Source organism: Hemiscyllium ocellatum, chromosome 4 (genome assembly GCF_020745735.1).
Source record: "Hemiscyllium ocellatum isolate sHemOce1 chromosome 4, sHemOce1.pat.X.cur, whole genome shotgun sequence".
NCBI lineage: Eukaryota > Metazoa > Chordata > Chondrichthyes > Orectolobiformes > Hemiscylliidae > Hemiscyllium > Hemiscyllium ocellatum.
The window spans coordinates 113,791,829-113,810,764 of NC_083404.1; the positions used below are offsets into that span (position 1 = coordinate 113,791,829).

Below are 18,936 nucleotides of genomic sequence, written 5' to 3' on the forward strand. Positions count from 1 at the left end.
ATCACACAACACCAGGTTATAGTCCAACAGGTTTAATTGGAAGCACACTAGCTTTCGGAGCGACGCTCCTTCATCAGGTGATTGAGTCCTCCATAATCACCTGATGAAGGAGCGTCGCTCCGAAAGCTAGTGTGCTTCCAATTAAACCTGTTGGACTATAACCTGATGTTGTGTGATTTTTAACTTTGTACACCCCAGTCCAACACTGGCATCTCCAAATCATGAGTATATTCAAGACAGAGATCAAAGGATGTGGACCTAGTACAGAAAAATGTCATTGAAGTAGAACCTGGCAACCATTGAGCTGAATGGTAGAACAGGTTTGATGGACCAAATGCCTGCTCCCATATTTTATGTTCCTAACTAATGTTCTGAAATGATGACAACCAAATTCATATATATTGGTCTCACATTCTAAGAATGCACTGCAGTGGTGGAAGGTTAACCTTTTGGATATTGAGGCTGCTAGAAACTCTGATATCTGGGAATTACTTAATAAACTACTTTCCCACACTGGATAACAGAAATAAAAAAAGCCACTTGAATACAGAACAGTGTTACCACAGCCTCAGAAACTACTTACCAAATTAGTAAGTAGTTGATTTGTTCTGGCAGCACGGGTTATTCATTGCAGCCTAAATTTTCCAAAGGCACCATCAAAACAGTAATATAATTACAATCAGAACATTTAGACGAACAATTTCTGACTTTGATCACACACAAGTCAGAAAGTTTCAGAAATAGTCATGATTCTCCATCTGTTGACAGAACCAGCAATTAATTGTAGTTAATTAGGCAAATTATAGTTCAGCAGATAACAATTTATCCTACTGTCCAAACAAGACTGAAAGTTGTTTCCAAACCAATGCTCTAAACTTTGGAAGACCAAGAAAATGGACTCAGCATCACTAGTCAAATTACAATTTAGTGATAGATCATGTCGTGAGTAGAAAGTAAAAATGCAAATCACCAAAATAAAAGCAAGATGCATTAGAAACTGAAGTTAAATTAGAAATTGATCTTGCTTCTCCTTTGCGACAAAAGTCATCATGTTCATCATCTGCAGCGTTTGCTCGAGTTTTCATAGGCATGTAAGTAATCGTAAAAGCCAATTAAGGGTTGCAAAACTTTGATGCAAGTAGGACGGAATACCATGACTAACTGTTTCGAAATAAGTTATTGGAAGCTGATAGAAATGACAGAAAGCCAGTAGGCTTCCCATTAAGGAAGAAAGTTAAATGTTTCAATGTTTGATCATTATAAATCATTAGAGAAACATTGTGGAAGACGGATTTGGGAGTGCAGTTATTTTTAGTATGGAGTACTTGCCACATTAGGGTCACTATCTTGATTCCCACAGGAGGTATTCCTTTGCATCTTTTCAAACCATCCCGGTAAGCAGGAATCACCAAAGTCCGGTTAACATAAAATTGCATAGAATATTCTATTTCCTTTTGGGCTGCTAGCATAGAATAAAAGGGACAGTGATAGCATACATAAGAAAGTTGACTGAGTAATGAGAAACAGAATAGTGAAGATCTTTTACACTTGAGGAAGATATACAGTAGGGTTTCCGAAAGGTTGGTACTAGAACCATTGCTTCTCTCAGTGTGGATTACACTTGGTGTGTACAGAACAATTTCTAAATTTACAGATGACACACACTACTTGCAAATATTCTGTATTGTGAGAAGATAGGGATAAACCTAAAAAGGATAGATAGGTGAACATGTGGTGGATTAAAGTTAAAGCAGTAAAATGTGAATTGAGGCAAGGAAGAACAAAGAAGGGCTCTGTAAATTAGAAGACCTATGCACAAAATATTGAGGTAGAGAAGGTTGTAAAAGTGATGAAAAGGGAATGCTGGATTTTGAAATGGGGCAACAAAGTTGAAAACCAAGGAAATTACGAAGAACCTTTTTAAAATACTGTTGCAAAGAAGAGTCATTGGTCTCAAAATGTTAACTCTGTTTCTCTCTCCATAGGTGCTGCCAAACTGGAGATTTTCAAAAATTTGTGTTTGTATTCAGATCTTCACTATCTTCAGCATTTTGCTTTTATAAAATACTGGCTTGGCCTTAACAAATTGATTGAAAAATTGATTCAATTCTCCACTCTGCACTTTAGAAAGACTTTAATGGGGATCCAGAAATGAGTTTCTAGGGATGAATGACTTCAGATATTTGTAAATATTTGAGACATTTGGGTCCATCTGCTTAGAGGAGAAAAGTTGAGACGAGGTTAGGGATGTTCAAAACGATGACGGGGCTGGAGGGATTAGACAAAGGGAAACTGTTCTCATTAGCAGGAGGGACAACAACGTACAAAACACAAGCAAACTAAATTGTTCTTGTCGGCAGCTAACATGAACTTAGCCCTCTTCCGCAATGTAATCATTCTACAGTTCTTGTACTTGTCTACTTTCCTTTTGAAAGCATTCCAACTGTGTTTCTGATTTCCACATTTCAAAAGGTGTATACTAGCCTTCAACAATTGTCAACCTGGACAACTCAACTCTCTTGCTCCTCCACAGTTTCTATCTGTCAACATTAAGAGAAAAAACAGAAGGAAAAAAATCACAAAAAGAAATTGCTCTATGCAGTATGTTCTTATGTATTGTAATATTGAAGGATTCTATTCGACACTGGAAATGCAATACTTAATAACAAGAAATTTGCAGCTAAAAATTAACAGAATAGGAGAGTGGAACTACTGGATAAATCTTTAAAGAGCTGGCGCATGCATAATAGGACACTTGGCCTCTTCCTGTGTTATGTGTTTCTAAATTATGATTACACTTTGCTCTAAAGTAAATAACTTTATCCTTATCCAGTGATAGCCACATTCTACAGAATGGGTTTAAGAAGGACAATTTTAACAAACCCAAACAGAAATTGAAAATCAGGTGTAACGCTGGTTTTGCACTTTGTCTTTAAATGGAAGAGGATTGACATTGAAATTCCCTCCCTTTCAGCAGCTTGGGTGTACCAAGTTTGCAATGGCTGCAGCAGTTCATGAAGCTGACCCAGCACCGTCTCAAAGAACAATTAGGGTTGGGTAAGAAACATCAGCCTTGTTAGATTTGTCCACATTCCATGAACAAATGAAAAAACATAGCATTGGGCGTGGTGTAAAGAAAATTCTTCATTCCATGAAATTGCGAGAAGATTTCTGCCAAATTGTTAGATTATTATTGCCTTACTGTAATTTTGTGTTCTCAGCTGTACAACTTACTATTCCTCTACAAATCTGAATGTGCAACTCTGTTCCTTCACCTAACTCCATTACACAAATTGCAAAGATTTAAAATTTCTCCAATCACATGCGTAAGATCATCAAATTCCTTCTGAAAGTCAATATACGTAGACACTCCTCTATTATTCTATCCTCTAGAAACTTAACTGGATTGGTCGGACATAACTTTCTATTTATAAAGCCATGGTATTCCATGTGCAGTGCGTAATAGCCAATAATCTAGCCTTAAATTATAGTAACTTGTTCAAAATCTTTAAATCTCCTCCTTTCTTTCAAACCCCATCCCTAACATCTCTCAAATGATTGAGTAGTATTTATAATTATCCAACAAAAAAAATTTTCTAAATCTACAGCACTTCGGAAAATTATGACGTGAGTATCTTCCAACTTTTTAAAATAAATTTACATTTTTTTTACATTACCAATTTCTTCTAATAAATCCACATTGTTCCTCCCAATGACATTTTTTTTATATTCCCTTGAACGAGGTGCTTTTTGCTTTCATACTCTACTGAAAACAATTTATCTATCATCTGATAAGTTGCAAATGATTCATCACACGTTTCTTAAGACAAAGACCAGATTCTTCCAAGCTATTTGACTGACTAAGAAACATTCAATTAGGAATTAATTTTGTGATCCTCTTCTGCACCATTTCCAAAATACCGAGTATCTTCTTTGGTAAGGATCAAAACTGAACACTATATTCTAAGAAAGGCTTAATCATGGGCTTATACAGGATGGAATTTGCATGGCCTGCAAATGGCCTGCATCATATAAAAAACCTTACACTATTTGAATCACACCATGGGAGGTGGTGAAATCTGGATTCAATAAAAATCTAGAATTAAAAGCTATCCTAATGTGACCATGTAACATCTATTGATGAAACCCCAACTATGTTGCAAAAGTCTTCTGGAGAAGAAAATCTGCCACCGTTATTTATATGGGTTTGGCCTAAGTGGTTGACTCTCTTTTCCTGCCCTCTAAGCAATTAGGAATGGGAAGGAAACGATAACTGAACCAGCAACAACCACATTCATGAACAAAAAAACAAATGTATTCTGCTTTGTAACAATATATTAAATTTTATTATTAATATTCTACCATACTGTACAGTGACAATGGTGTCGTTGATTAATCACAATGAACTGTTTATATCAGTTTTTCTTGATTCACTCTTGAACATGGGCATCGTTGTCTGGCCAGCATTTATTGCTAATTGTCCTTGAGAAGGTGGTGCTGAACTGCCTTCTCGAACCATTGCAGACTACATGCTGTGGGTTGATACACAATGCCATTAGAGAGGGATTTTGACCCAGCAACAGTGAAGGAATAGCGAAATGTTTCCAAGTCAAGATGGTGTTTGAGTTGGAGGGGAACTTGCAAATTACCATGTATCTGGTGCCCTCATCCTTCAAGGTAGAAGTAGTTGTGGGTTTGAAAGGTGCTGTCTAAGGACCTTTGGCAAACTTCTGCAGTGCATCTTGTAGATAGTACAAATTGCTGCTAATAGTGAGGGATTGGATACGGTACCAAACAAGTGGGCTGCTTTGTCCTAAATAGTGTCAAGTTTCTTGAGTATTATTGAGGCTGCACTCAATCATGCATGTGAGGACTATGTCATTACACACCTGATTTGTGCCTTGTAAATGCTGGACAGGCTTTGGGGAGTAACTTGCCTCAACATTCATAGCCTCTGACCTGCTGTTGTAGCCACTATGTTTATGTAATGAGTTTGGTTGAGGTTATGGTCAACGGAAATCCCAAGGATGTTGATAGTGGGGGTTCCAATGATGGTAACATCATTGAATATCAAGGGGTGGTGGTTAGATTGTCCCTTATGGAAATCATCATAGACTGGCATTTGTGTGGTGTGAATGTTACTTGCCACTTGTAAGCGCAAGCCTGGATATTGTCAGAACTTGTTGCATTTGAAACCTACTGCTTCAGTAACTGAGGAGTTGCAAATGGTGCTGAACTTTGTGCAATCATTAGCAAATATCTGACCTTACGATAGTGGGAATGTCATTAATGAAGCAGTTGAAGGTGTTTGGGCCTAGGAGACTACCTTGAGGAACGCTTGCAGAGATGTCCTGGAGATGAGATGACAGACTTCCAACAATCACAATCATCTTCCTATGCATCAAGTAGGAATCCAATCAGCAGTGATGTTGCCCCTTGACAACCATTGATTCCAGTTTTGGTAGGGCTCTTTGCTGCCACACTAGGTTGAATGAGATCATGATGTCGTGGGCTGTCACTCTCAACTCACCTCTGAAATTCAGCTCTTTTGTCCATGTTTGAACCAATGCTATAATGAGAGCAGGAGCTGAGTGGCCATTGTGAAAACCAAACTGGGTGTAACTGAGCAGGTTTTTGCTAATCAGGATTCTTGATAACTGCTTGATAGCATAGTTGATGACACCTTCCATCACTTTACTGATGATCGAGATTAGACCGATGGGGCGATAATTGGCCAGGTTGGATTTGTCCTACTTTCTGTGCACAAGACTGACGTGGGCAATTTTTCACATTGTAAGAAAGATGTCAGTGTTGTAACTGTATTGGAAGACTTGGCTTGAAAGCAGCAAGTTCTGAAGCACAGGTCATTGAAATCATTCACCCAGAGTACATTTTGCTCTCTTGCCACCCTCAGTGCTTTCTCAAAGTGTTGTTCAACATGGAGGAGTACTGATTCATCTGCCGAGTTAGTAAACAATACATGATACAAACATGATAAAGGAAAACCCCATCAGAAAAGAGCTTTGGGAAGCACAAGTACAAAATCACCTGTTCCTCCCAAGCATTTACAATTTTCACATGTCATATTTCAAAGTACAAATATACTGTAACCCAAAATACGCATTAATTTATATCAATACTACCTGATATCAGGGAATATATTTTGGAGACCTGTACGTTCAACTGACAATTTCAAGAAAGAAAAAGATTTACATTTATATAGCATTTTTGAAGACCATCAGACATCTCCAAGAACTCTATAGCCAATGCAGTTACTGATACATTGCAAAAAACATGGCACAGAAATGCCTATAAATAGCACTATGCTAATGACTGAAGAAAGCCAAGATATCCTCTTCTTTGAAATAGTGCCATGGGATCTTTTATATCCAACAGAGCAGCAAATAGGGACTTGTTTTAACAACTCATCCAAAAGACCACACTTCCAAAAGTGTAGCACATGCTCAGGATTGTACTCGTGAGCTAATCTGGTGTTTTGCTCAAGCACTAATGGAACTTGAATTCACATCTTGCAACTCAAAACTAAGAATATTTCCTACTGAACTGCAACTGAAACATCAACAGGATCACACAGATTCTTTTTCTAAACCCAGATGCCCATCAATAGTCAATAGTCAATAAACCGATTGCTGATTGCACAGCTATCTTGTCTGTGCTCCTTCCTGGTTACTTTGCACCCACCTGCAGTGGTGGGGGTAATAATAAGGACATAAATTAGTTGAAGCAAAAGATTCTGTGTCATCCAAAGCTATTTTTTTCTGCACACAGACACACCTGAAAGAATTCTGAGGCAGTTCCACTGGTGCCTGCTGGATAGCATATTCCTGATAACCCTTGCGTAGAGATGAATCTTGGCTAATAGTTTCCGGATCAGCTGCTGGTATTTCCTCAGCTGGTGTGGCCTCTACAGGAATAATTTTTGTGGCACCTAAAGTACACAAACAGAATATTTCAAGTCATCATAAAGTCTAGCACGCACAAAGTTTGGCAAAAATAACATTTTATTTAGACGTAAACATTTAGATGTCTTTCAAACAGATTGATCAACATCTGAAATTAGATTGGTCTGAGATATTGATCTTTAAATTTGTGATGCTCTGGGATTGGGGATGGGCCTGATTTGAAAGTGAGTGGGCCACTCAGAAGTAGTAAATTCAATGCATCGTTATTTGCTTTTGAAAATCAGCCATTTAATTCCATGCAACGTCCAGGTTTCCAGTTTAATCAGTCATGGAAAGTATGATTTGGACATATATGAATTGATCACAAGTCTAGTATTTAAAGTTGTAAGAGCTGGAGCTAGCCAGAAGGAAGGTATCAGAAAGGAGTTCAGATACATAAAGATGCAGTTTCACTGTCACTTCCTTAGATATACTTTTGGGGTCTGTAAGTAGATGGAGAGAAATGCACTTCTGTAGTGACATGAGCTAAAAACCAACAGTTGAGGCCAAAAAAGCATAATCAAAGATCTTGGAGGAAGTCAATAATAGAATTATTTAGCATGCTTCTGGATTGAATGCAGAAAAGGTTATAATCACATTAATAGGCGATCAAAAGATGACCATTGTAGCATAGTCATTACATTTTGCAGAGTACATCATCCACCCCACCTGTTTTGCTTTATCAATCCTACTTCATCCGATTAGTTCTCTGATGTCAACTTGTTGTAAGGAAAATTTTGGAATGGATACAGCACAGGTGGAGGACCTGCAGCTACCGTGGCTGTGTTAGCTTTCTAAAGATCAACTAATTCCATTCCCACACCTTTTTCATATAGCTCTATAAAATTTCTCACTTCAGTGTATATCCAATCTCCTGAAAACACCAAGTGTATCTGGCACCATTAATGCATTCTAAACAATCAGGCACAACAACACTTTCCTTAGCATAACCACTGGAAAAAGAATCAATCACCTTAAATTGGTGTCTTCATTTTCTCAAATCTTCATCCAGTGGTCTACTCTGTCCAGGGCCTATATGATTTTAAACATAACTGTTAATTCTCCTCTTAACCTTCTCTTTTCTAAGAGCAACAACCACAGCTTCTCTAAGTTATCCAAGTAAGTGAAGACCCTTATCCTTAGAACAATTCTTGTACATCTTTTCTGTATTGTCCCCAATGTTTTTACTTTCTTTTTAAAGAGCACTTCCTGTTGAAGCTGAATCAGAGATTTTTAAATGGTCTTTGCTTTTCTATTTTATACCTCCCATTATAAAACCCAAATTCCATTTGTGCTTTAACCACTTTCTCAGCCTGCCCTGCTAACTTCAATGATTTTTACACTTATACTCCCATATCTCTTGGTTCCTGGACTCCCTTTAGAACAGTGCCTTTTATTTTACATTGCATCCACTTGCTATTACTACCAAGTTCATATAACTACATTCAATTTTATCTGCCACATGATAATCATTTCATCAGCCTATCTTCACTTCAAGTCTATTATTAGCCTCCTCTCCGTTCATAATATTTCCAGGTTTTGTGCCATGTACAATTGAAATTGACAATTCATATCCAATTAATTAGAGTAGACCAAGGAAAGGAATGGTCCCAGTAAGATTTTGGAAGAGAGCTGAAAATGTGTTGCTGGAAAGGCGCAGCAGGTCAGGCAGCATCCAAGGATGCTGCCTGACCTGCTGCGCTTTTCCAGCAACACATTTTCTGCTCTGATCTCCAGCATCTGCAGTCCTCACTTTCTCCTAGAAGATTTTGGATGAGAGCCAAGGATATACCTTTCTACAAACCAAAACAAAAAAAAACTTTAGTATTCTATTTCCTGTCATTCAGCCAAAGTCATACTTATATTGTCACTGCCCCTTTTATTCCACAGATTTCAATTTTGCTGTCAATTTAATATTTGGCTGTTTATCAAATACCTTTTACATCACATCAATCACACTAACCTAATCAATCATCTCTGTTAACTCATTGAAAATCTCATCAACTTAATTAAGCATGTTCAAGGTTTGTGTAAAGATTTGTAACTCGGGTGCTGGTTGCAGTTGTGGGTATGTTCGCTGAGCTGGGAATTTGGTTCGCAGACTTTTCATCCTCTTTCTAGAGGACATCCTCAGTGCTATGCAGCCTCATGTGAAGTGCTGCTGTACTGTGTCAGTTGGAATTTATTTGGTTTTGTTCCAGCTGCTTCCAGTAGTCGATTCCAGTTGTTCATTCGTATATTGGGTTGAGGTCAATGTGTCTATTGATGGAGTCAGTGGATGAGTGCCAAGCTTCTAGGAATTCTCTGGTTGTCCTCTAGCTTATCCTATTATTGTTGTGTTGTCCCAATCGAATTTGTGGTTTTTGTTGTCTATATGTATAGGCCACTGCAACGAATAACCACAACTGGAAGCAGCGGGAACTGGAAGCACCTAGAAAGGGGATGAAACATCTGCAAACCAAATTAATTAAACATGATTTACCTTCAGCAGAGAAAAGAGGGGGTGAGTGTTATGAAGATGTAGGGGTATTATACCTTTAAGAGAGTTGAAAAGCTAGCAGAACTACCTGACACAGGATGAAGTATTCCGAACAAGGTAACAATGTAACGTTTGGTCGAACACCTACAGTAGCTGAGTTGCTATGAAACAAAAGCAAATTCAAATTGATCCAGTATAAATTATGCCACAAGATACCAAACTCTGATCAAGGTTGAATTTAGTATTTTGACAATATTAAAACCAGTGAAATGATCCAATATTTTGGGGTAAAAATATCAGATATTTTGAATAGTCAGCCACAGCGGCAAAGGGCAGCAACACCAACTAGAAAGACTGCTTGCATAAAGATCTGCTCTCTTAAAGGTACCTTAATCTATCAAAAACTTGTGAAGCAGAATCCTTGAGACGAAGAAAAGAAGACAGAGGAACGTCTACAGAGGAAACTCGGCAAAGCTGACTGGCTTTGAAACATGATTATATTTATTTTGCAAATAGTAATCAGGATTTTTTTAAATCGGACGGGTATTGTAGAGAGGGAGGTAAAAGATAGGTTTAAGAGAAATGAGTTGTCAATGGTTATTAGTTAATATTCTCTGTTAGACTTAAAACAAAAGTACAATTGTTAATTTTTACTTTAAATAGTGACTTTTGGGACAATCTTTGTCCCTCGAATTTTAACAGATTACAGCATGGGGTGAATCTTTTCTGTGCTGCCAGTTTAAATTAGCAGAGGGGTTTAGCATGCATCATAACAATGGGGAATGAAATATTTCTGCATCTACCATTACATTAAAGCTTTACTTTGACAGGTTGTAGCATGGGTTACCTCAAAGGACTTCCACAAAACAATTGCAACTGTACTGAAAAGTTCATTTAGTGAAGGTCAAGCATTTTAAAAGGAGAAAAGGCAGAAAGTAAATAAAAGCTTATCACCACTCACCTGGAATAGCTTCATGTGCTGCAAGAACCACACTGACAATTGGCTTCTTTCCTCCTGAATTTTGATCAAGATCCTTAAATGTCAAACTTTCACTCTTTTGTAAGCGTGGCCTTTTCATTGACCTTTCTCTTTCATCATCCAACTCCACTTCAGGATCTGTTTTGTCTACAGAGGGAAACAGAGCTCCATTACAATACTGATGTACTATCATTTATCCTTAATCCTATCCCAATCCAGTAAAATTAACTTTGAGTGCATTTCATAAACAAATGAGCACTATAAAAGAATAAAGCAAAGTATCATTGTGCCGTGGAGAGTATGATCAACATATTATATTCTCAATCTTAGCTATACGATCTGAAGACCTCTCTTGGAATACAAGAGTTGCTTTCACATCTCAAGTTATCATTGTGCTGTATCCTTCATATTTTAATCTTTTACTTATCTCCTTCCAGTTCATGGTTTTACCTTTATTTCTCAACACCTAATGGATAAACGTCATTGAAACTTGATAGAGAAATAAGATATGGCCCAAGGAAGAAATGTATAGTTTCTGACAATGATCCTGATTCTGGAATATTTTTAGGTATCTGTTGACACTGTTTGATATGGCAAAATGATTTTTTCAAGAATCTGGTGAATTGTCTCAGATGCTATGATGGACTTTGTCACACCAAAACTGTCAAAATGTGAGTAGCTTTCAGAGCAGGTTTTTGGGTAAAAGTTGATCTGAAGGTCTTCAGTGGGATAGAAGTTCCTCATAAGATTACTTATTTATTTGGCTATTTAGTTACAAAGTATTAATCAAAAGTAGGTAAAAGCTTCAAGGTTGAATTACATTATTGCAATAACATTGAATTAATGTTGCATGTCAGAGAAATGTTCTCTCATTTCACTCTTCAGCAATGTTTTCAGACTTCCTTTCCTCTTCTTCTGAAAATCCTCATGACCTAAAGATATGAATCCTCAGATTTAGAAGTTATTTTAGAATTTCAGTAGTGTAATTTTGGCCCATTGACCAACTCATTATTTTTTGTTATTCCTTCATAAGTGTTGTTTTCATTGGCTCGGCCAGTGTTTATTGTCCAAGCCTAATTGCCCTCAAGAAGATGGTGGTGAACTATTTTAGATTAGACTAGATTAGACTTTAGATTAGACTTAGTGTGGAAACAGGCCCTTCGGCCCAACAAGTCCACACCGACCCGCCGAAGCGCAACCCACCCATTATTTTCTTGAACCACTGGAATCCATGCAGCCTACCTACAGTACTGTAGGGACGGAGTTCCAAGATCTTGACCCAAGCACAGTGAAAGAACCATGATATAGTCAGAATAGTTTGTGACTTGGATTGGCACTTGCAGCTAGTGATATTCGCATGCATCTGCTGCTCTGTTCTTCTAATTAGTAGAGGTCACAGATTTTGAACATGCTGCCAAGGAACCTTTTGGTGAGTGCTAAAAGGGTTTTTTTTTAATGTTATTGGAGCCAAATCCATTTAGGCAATGGGAAATATTCCATCAACACTCCTGACTTACACCTTGTAGATGGTGGACAGGCAGGAACTGAGTCACTTGCTGCAAGATTCGAGTCTCTGACTTGCTTTTGTCACCGCAGCATTATGGCTCATTCACTTTTGTTTGTGATCACAAGTATGTGGAGTAATTTTTATTTATTTGTTCATGAGTGGTCAGCGTTTCCAAGGTAGGGATAGAATCACCAGGCACTCAGTCAATCCTCAGTCCCCAGCCTGATCACAGCTGCCTCAACCCAAGCCCAGAAGGATCCCTTGAATCCTAGTTCTAATTATTGGGCCCTGATATACCCCAAATTCTGCAGCCTGGAGATCCCTGGCTGGGAAAGCATTTATCACCCAATCTTAATTGCCCTGGGGATGCCATTAAACATTATGGGGAAATAGTTAGCTTTTCTCTTTTTGGAGATACTCATGGCCTGGCACTAGCCACTTATCAGCTCAAGCCTGGATGTTGTCTAAAACCTAACGTACATGGACACAGACTATTTCAATATCTAAAGAGTCACAAATGGTGCTGACCATTGCACAATCATCAGTGAACACTCCACTCTGGAATTACAATGAAGATATGGCCATTGTTGATGCAGCTGAAGATGGTTGGGTCAAAGACATTACTTCAAGGAACTCCTGAATTGATGTTCGTGGTCTTAGATGATTGACTCTAATAATTTCAACCATCTTCCTCTGTGGTAGGTATAACTCCAACTAGCAAAGAGTTTCTCCATGAATCCCATCGACTGCGGTTTTTCTAGAGCTCCTTCATGCCATACTCAGTCAAATGTTGTCTTAGTGTCAAGTGCAATCATGTTCACCTCACCCCTAAAATTCAGCTCAAAGATTTATGGATGTTTACAGAATAAGGCAATTCGATCAAATGCGTGAGCACTGGTCAACATAAATCTGATTACACTAATCTCCTTTTCCAACTCTTGGCTAATAATCTCTCGGGTAGAGTAGGGTAACACAAGTGAATATCAAAACTGTTTAATTTTAAAAGAGTTTCATACTCCTATAATTCTCTGGGTGAAAAGAATTCTCTTCAACTCTTCTCTTAGCCTTCTACCTGTTATCTTAAATCTACACCCCCTGATTATTGACCTCTCTACGAATAAAAAAAAGTCTTCCCACCCACCATATCTATGTCCCTTCTAATTCTATACACCTCCATTGGATCTTTCCTTTTGTCTTTGCTTAGACCAAAGCTGTATTTAGGTCAGGTGATGAGTAGGCCTGACAGGCACAAACTGAGTGTCAGAGATTGTCCTGATTGAAACTTAGTGTCTGAAATATTCTGTATGGATTACGCTTTCAAGGGAGACTATAAAATGCCATATTTGGAAGGGGATTAAGGAATTTCAGAAAGACCACTTCAAAATGAGAGATGCAACACAAAAACCTGCATTCTCACTAATCATCTCGGCCCATTCCAGCAGAAATCAAATAATTCAACATGGATCCATTTAAAACCGGTGTCATCCTGGTCAATATTGCTTTTCTCAACTAGCTTGCATTTTTACCAGTAGTATAGTAGAAATGATGAAAACTCTCACCCAGTGACTTAAGTTAAATATTTTAATCAAAGTATTTGGTGCAGAAATATCTTAGATATATCCACAAATTATGTAGTATTAGATCATTTCAAATAAGATATAAAGTATAGATGTTACAACTGACCCCAGCACCCATGCCTTAAAGAGAGAAAAGAAACTCATCCATATTTTTACTATTGTTAGATTATTGCTTGAGTACTGCGGCCAGGAAAGCATCAAGCTGCTTTTAACGCCACTGCAGTCAGTGATCACTCCAAATGCAGCTCACCTACTTAAGCAGCACAAATGCTAGATAATTTGCAATGCCAGTAGCACTCCAAAGGTAAATCTCAAAAAAAGGACGAGGTACATAGAGGGGAACGCAACAATTGACTGCCTCATTCTTCGTAACCTAATTTCTTCAGAGAACATAGAACATTACAGCGCAGTACAGGCCCTTCAGCCTTCGATGTTGCGCCAACCTGTGGAACCAATCTGAAGCCCATCTAACCTACACATTCCATTCTTGTCCATATGCCTATCCAATGACCATTTAAATGCCCTTAAAGTTGGCGAGTCTACTACTATTGCAGGCAGTGCATTCCACACCTCTACTACTCACTGAGTAAAGAAACTACCTCTGACATCTGGCTTTTATCTATCACCCCTCAATTTAAAGCTATGTCCCCTCGTGCTAGCCATTGCCATCCAAGAAAAAAGGCTCTCACTGTCCAATCCTCTGATTATCTTATTTATCTTAATTAAGTCACCTCTCAACTTCTTCTCTCTGACGAAAACAGCTTCAAGTCCCTCAGCCTTGCCTCATAAGACATTCCCTCCACACCAGGCAACATCCTAGTAAATCTTCTCTAAACCCTTTCCAAAGTTTCCACATTCTTTCTGTGACCAGAACTGTATGCAAGAACAGATCTTTGCCAGAGCTTGAAATAGAAAGATGGCCCCTGATTTATATATTTTAATTTTAACACCTACTTTTTAAAGTGGCAGCAATGGCTTGACCATACTTCAAATTGGACTTGCCTCAAAGTTCTTTGGGCTTCATAAAGATTGTGTCCAAAATTGGGCGTGTGGCACCCATTTAACTCTCAATAGATGACACTATGAAGCTCAAAATATTAGCCCACTGTCTCAGGCATACCATCAAAGAATGATCATAAAGTAAAAAGCAAATACGTGGTATCAAAGGCATATCTCTTGTTATAGAGAGATAGGATGTTGTATAGTTTGAGGGGCACCACTCTTACTCAAGCATGGGCAAAAACAAGGAGGCAGCTCTCAATGAACCATCACATTGAACCTGTGCCACTGACGTCATTCCAAACCACACCTTAAATTGTTTCACCTCCACTCCCGATACATAAACAACATATATAATTCAAATCATATCCAACAGAAAAATAAAGTAATATCCCAATCTTCAAAAGTAGAAAAATACAATATTGAATGCAGTGTAATGTTTGGTAATGAATAGCTATTACCATCTTCTGCTTCTTCTTCTTCTTCTCCATCATCCTTCAGAACAACAAAGCAGCGATGTTTCTGCAGCTGTCTCCTGTTCGAGAATTTCCGACTGCATTTCCTACAGTCCAAGCTATCAGACTCCTCCAATTCCTCCTCTTCTTGGTCAAGTTTATTCTCTGCACTCAGATTGCAATTGCCAGCTTCTCCTAATTCCTCTGCTTCAGTGTAGAATTTTTTCTTTGAACCTTTGGGTCTTCCCCTTTTTCTTTTCACAGCTGATGCTTAAGTTAAAACAGAATTACAAGATAGGCAATCAGAATTGTCCATAATTACTGAGATTGCAACTGATATTTCCATATTATAGTGAACAAAGGTGCAATATCAGAGAGACAGACAGTTATTCTTATAAATCCCAATTCCAATTTAGGATAAAAATTGCAACTATGGTGGCCAGTGCAGACATGGAACTATTTGCCACCTCACTTAAGATTTTTAACTCTGAAGCCTCAAATCACATTTATCATGTACTTATAAATTTTGACTATTTCAGTTTTAACTTAGTCACTAAAGGTAAAGTAAAGTTGCCATTGTCCTACCTAACTATAGGTTGTTCTCTTATTACAGAATGATGAGTAATGGTGGTTTAACCTGAGAGTCACCATGCATCAGGCATGGGGAGAAGTTGCTGAAAATATGTTGCTGGTTAAAGCGCAGCAGGTCAGGCAGCATCCAAGGAATAGGAAATTCGACGTTTCAGGCACAAGCCCTTCATCAGGAAACTAATTCCTGATGAAGGGCTTGTGCCCGAAACGCCGAATTTCCTGTTCCTTGGATGCTGCCTGACCTGCTGCGCTTTAACCAGCAACACATTTTCAGCTCTGATCTCCAGCATCTGCAGACCTCACTTTTTACTATGGGGAGAAGTTGAGCAGGGTCATTCAGGTCATTCAGTGTGGGATTTGATTCCATGCTGTTGGCGTCTCTCTGCATGACAAATGATCTCTACGACACTCCAAATATGGCAGCAAGGTATCTTCATCCTTCACAAGTAGCAAGACTTACTTCTTTTACCAGCATTTAAAAACTAGAAAGAATATCTCCATTCTCTATTTTAACACTGTAATTCCACAATTTTCCCCTCACTTATTATCTTTCTTCCATTCCTTATGATTGCCCTTAATCTTATTTGCTGTTTCTTGTAAGTTTAGGTTCAATTTCATTGTTTATCAAGAGTCTTGTGCATTGGTCCTTTTTGTCTTAAATAATATATTGTAGGCAATGGGGTATATGATAATGCTAATTTTTGGTGGTGAGAGTTTAGTCCTTTATTTGACATTGAAGTCAACTTTCCTCAATAGGAAATGTTTTACTCATTTTAGAATTCAGCTCAGAAATACATATTTTACTCAGCTCATAACTTGGCACAAGACATCAAGCAGGTTATTGGCCATGTTGTCAATAAGATGTGCAGAGGTTTAAGACAGACCCACTATTTAGCAAAGTAAATGCATATTATATTTATAATTTCAAAATAGGCTGTGTTCCCATGGAAGCTTCTAGCACATTTATTTTTTTTAAAAATGGATACTTAAGATATAGCTAAGATGGTTGTCAAATGATCAATAATCTTTACAACTTCAACAGACTGTCTCAATTTTCCAGAAGTTCCTACCTGAACTATCCCAAATAGGAAATTCTACTTTACCAACACCACTTTGTATAAAATAAATCTGGCATTTTTCAAAGTTTACTTCAAACACACAATTAATAAAGTTCCAGACTATACATTTTGATTTTTAATTTACCAAAAGACAGCTGACAAGACCAGTTATCCACGAGAAAATTAAAAATATACACTATTACCTAATATGCGGTGATCACTTTAGATTTCCAAATTTAGTCAATACCAGTATCATTCATGTGATCAAAACCAGCTTGAGATAATGAGCTTTTATATAAAAACTCAGAAAATCCTTGGTAGTCTGCAGAACCCAAATAAGGAATGTCAGAATCATACCTGCCTTTTCAGAACCTATAAGCAGTTTGTAAAATCATTAAATGCCTCCCAGCTTCATTCTTAAACTTATTTCATTTGTTAAGAAATCTGACTTGCTGATACAAAATATTTCTTTAACTGCAAGGCCTCAATCACATTTACCATGTACTTAGAAATGTTGATGCTACTTTTAACCTAGTCACTAAAGGTAAGGTCATCTTGTAAGCACCAGGGAGAAACAGAAAGCTTGATTTACAACTCTGGATCTCAGTTTTCTCTAATCAATTGCACAGTGTTTGTTTACACAGAGATTAGAAGTTTCAAGTATTAACAGTTTCTGCTATTGTTACTTCCCATGGTCCATATATTTAAAAGGGAGGAAGAAAGAAAGTGGAAAGTAATAAATGAAATTACTACTGTCACCGCATTACTCATTAGTTTTGGATGGTGAATGGAGGTTGAGTAGGCATGGAAGTTCCTTATCTTATGGGATTTGAGGAGGGTAGTGGGCATATTTTGGAATCAGCGATGGTGCAGGTAAGCATGGGCGGTGGGTGGAGACATGACTTTCTGAACTTATATTTGAAAAGATCCCTTCATACATATTATGGTTCATGACATCTCTGAGGTATTGTAAGTCACTCTTTGAAATGCCAGCCTGACTTCATGAAAATTGTAGCAAAAAAAGAAATATGCCTTATATCCACAATGGAAATGGTTTGGTCAGGAATGCAGGCTAGCCACCTGAAGCAGAATGTAATTGTAACAGATGCTCCTGAAAATCAGAAACACCAGGAATAGAAAGTCTGGAATCAGGACACCTCCGTTGAGCTCCTTCCTCCACCCCACCTCAACAGGAGTCATAATTTTGCCCTTGAGGGCTCCTATTGATGTTTTCTTGAGGGCTTAACTTGGGTTTTTGGGGCTACTTTTTCATTCTCACTAATTTAGGTAATGCAGTCATATGGCACATTTCCACATTTTCATGCCTCCGAGTCAGCAGAGTTAATGGAGTTTAGAATTGTTCTCTTCATTCCTTTCTCTCCTTATAGAAATTTCCCACTTCCATGTTATAGCTCTCTACCACCTCCAACTTCTCTCTTACTGGGGGAGCCTGTTGAAGCTACAGCTACATCCAACGCCTATGCGGACAAGAGAAGGGTGTTTGTATCAGTGAAATAGTCTGAGTGTACAGAAAATGTCGAGGAAGAAAGCTCATTACAGTGAGTATGTTAAGAGTCTTCATTGAGAATAAAAGCATTGAAGGGAATACACCAATGGTCACTCAACCTTTCAAGCACCACGGACTGCACGGACATATCAACCATCCCTGAACCCATCCCAAATGGAAGCAAGTTTTCCTCAAGCAAATTAAATACAGTGCACATTAGAATTTATATTGAACACTCAAGCTACTTGAGAATTTTATTTTGCTGTACAATGATAAGGTACAGTAAAAAGTTTTACGCGGTGAAGCAGATTATCTTCCAGGCCAGTGGATGTTGACATAACAGTCAGTTCTGTTTCTTGTTTATACTTCAGGTCTGGACCTTGTTACTATCTGACCATCTTATTAACAGACACGTTTTTTGGCGACCCTGCGACGACGTTTACATTTTCTGCGCTTTCGCACTTTTCGTCGCTTGGAACACATTGCTGTGCCTGAGCTTCAAGGTATGTAACCACTTTATGGTGTCGTACATATTTATATGATTTACAATACAAACTGATTGTTCTTCACAACGTCAACACCATTGTGACATCATTTAGCTCATTTGTAAAGCAAGTTTCTAAGGCCCAAATATGGCATTTTAGGAGATATGTAGCACTGATTATGATTTCAGTATGATGCTGAAGCCTTATTAGGAACTAGTATTCATCACTGCCATGGTCTATAATCCTTCCTATTTGCAAAATTTATATTAGGTAAATTAAAAATCTACAGAAAAAAGGCAGCCAACCACATAGGAATGCTACTATACTGGCAAAGTCT

General features: G+C 38.0%; 1 protein-coding gene across 4 annotated transcripts in view; it reads right to left on the reverse strand.

Moving 5' to 3' along the window:
• Positions 1 to 18,936, reverse strand: part of LOC132815077 (zinc finger protein ZFAT-like) — a 133,641-nt gene that overhangs the window by 91,925 nt on the left and 22,780 nt on the right. For 3 of the 4 annotated variants that reach the window (XM_060823791.1, XM_060823788.1, XM_060823789.1), the window contains exons 3-5: positions 14,965 to 15,228; positions 10,403 to 10,567; positions 6,796 to 6,949 (exon numbers count right to left, since the gene is read on the reverse strand). In XM_060823791.1, coding sequence (XP_060679774.1) covers positions 6,796 to 6,949; positions 10,403 to 10,567; positions 14,965 to 15,228 — 583 coding nt within the window. The remainder of the gene's footprint in view (positions 1 to 6,795; positions 6,950 to 10,402; positions 10,568 to 14,964; positions 15,229 to 18,936) is intronic. The other variant, XM_060823792.1, reaches the window with a different exon arrangement.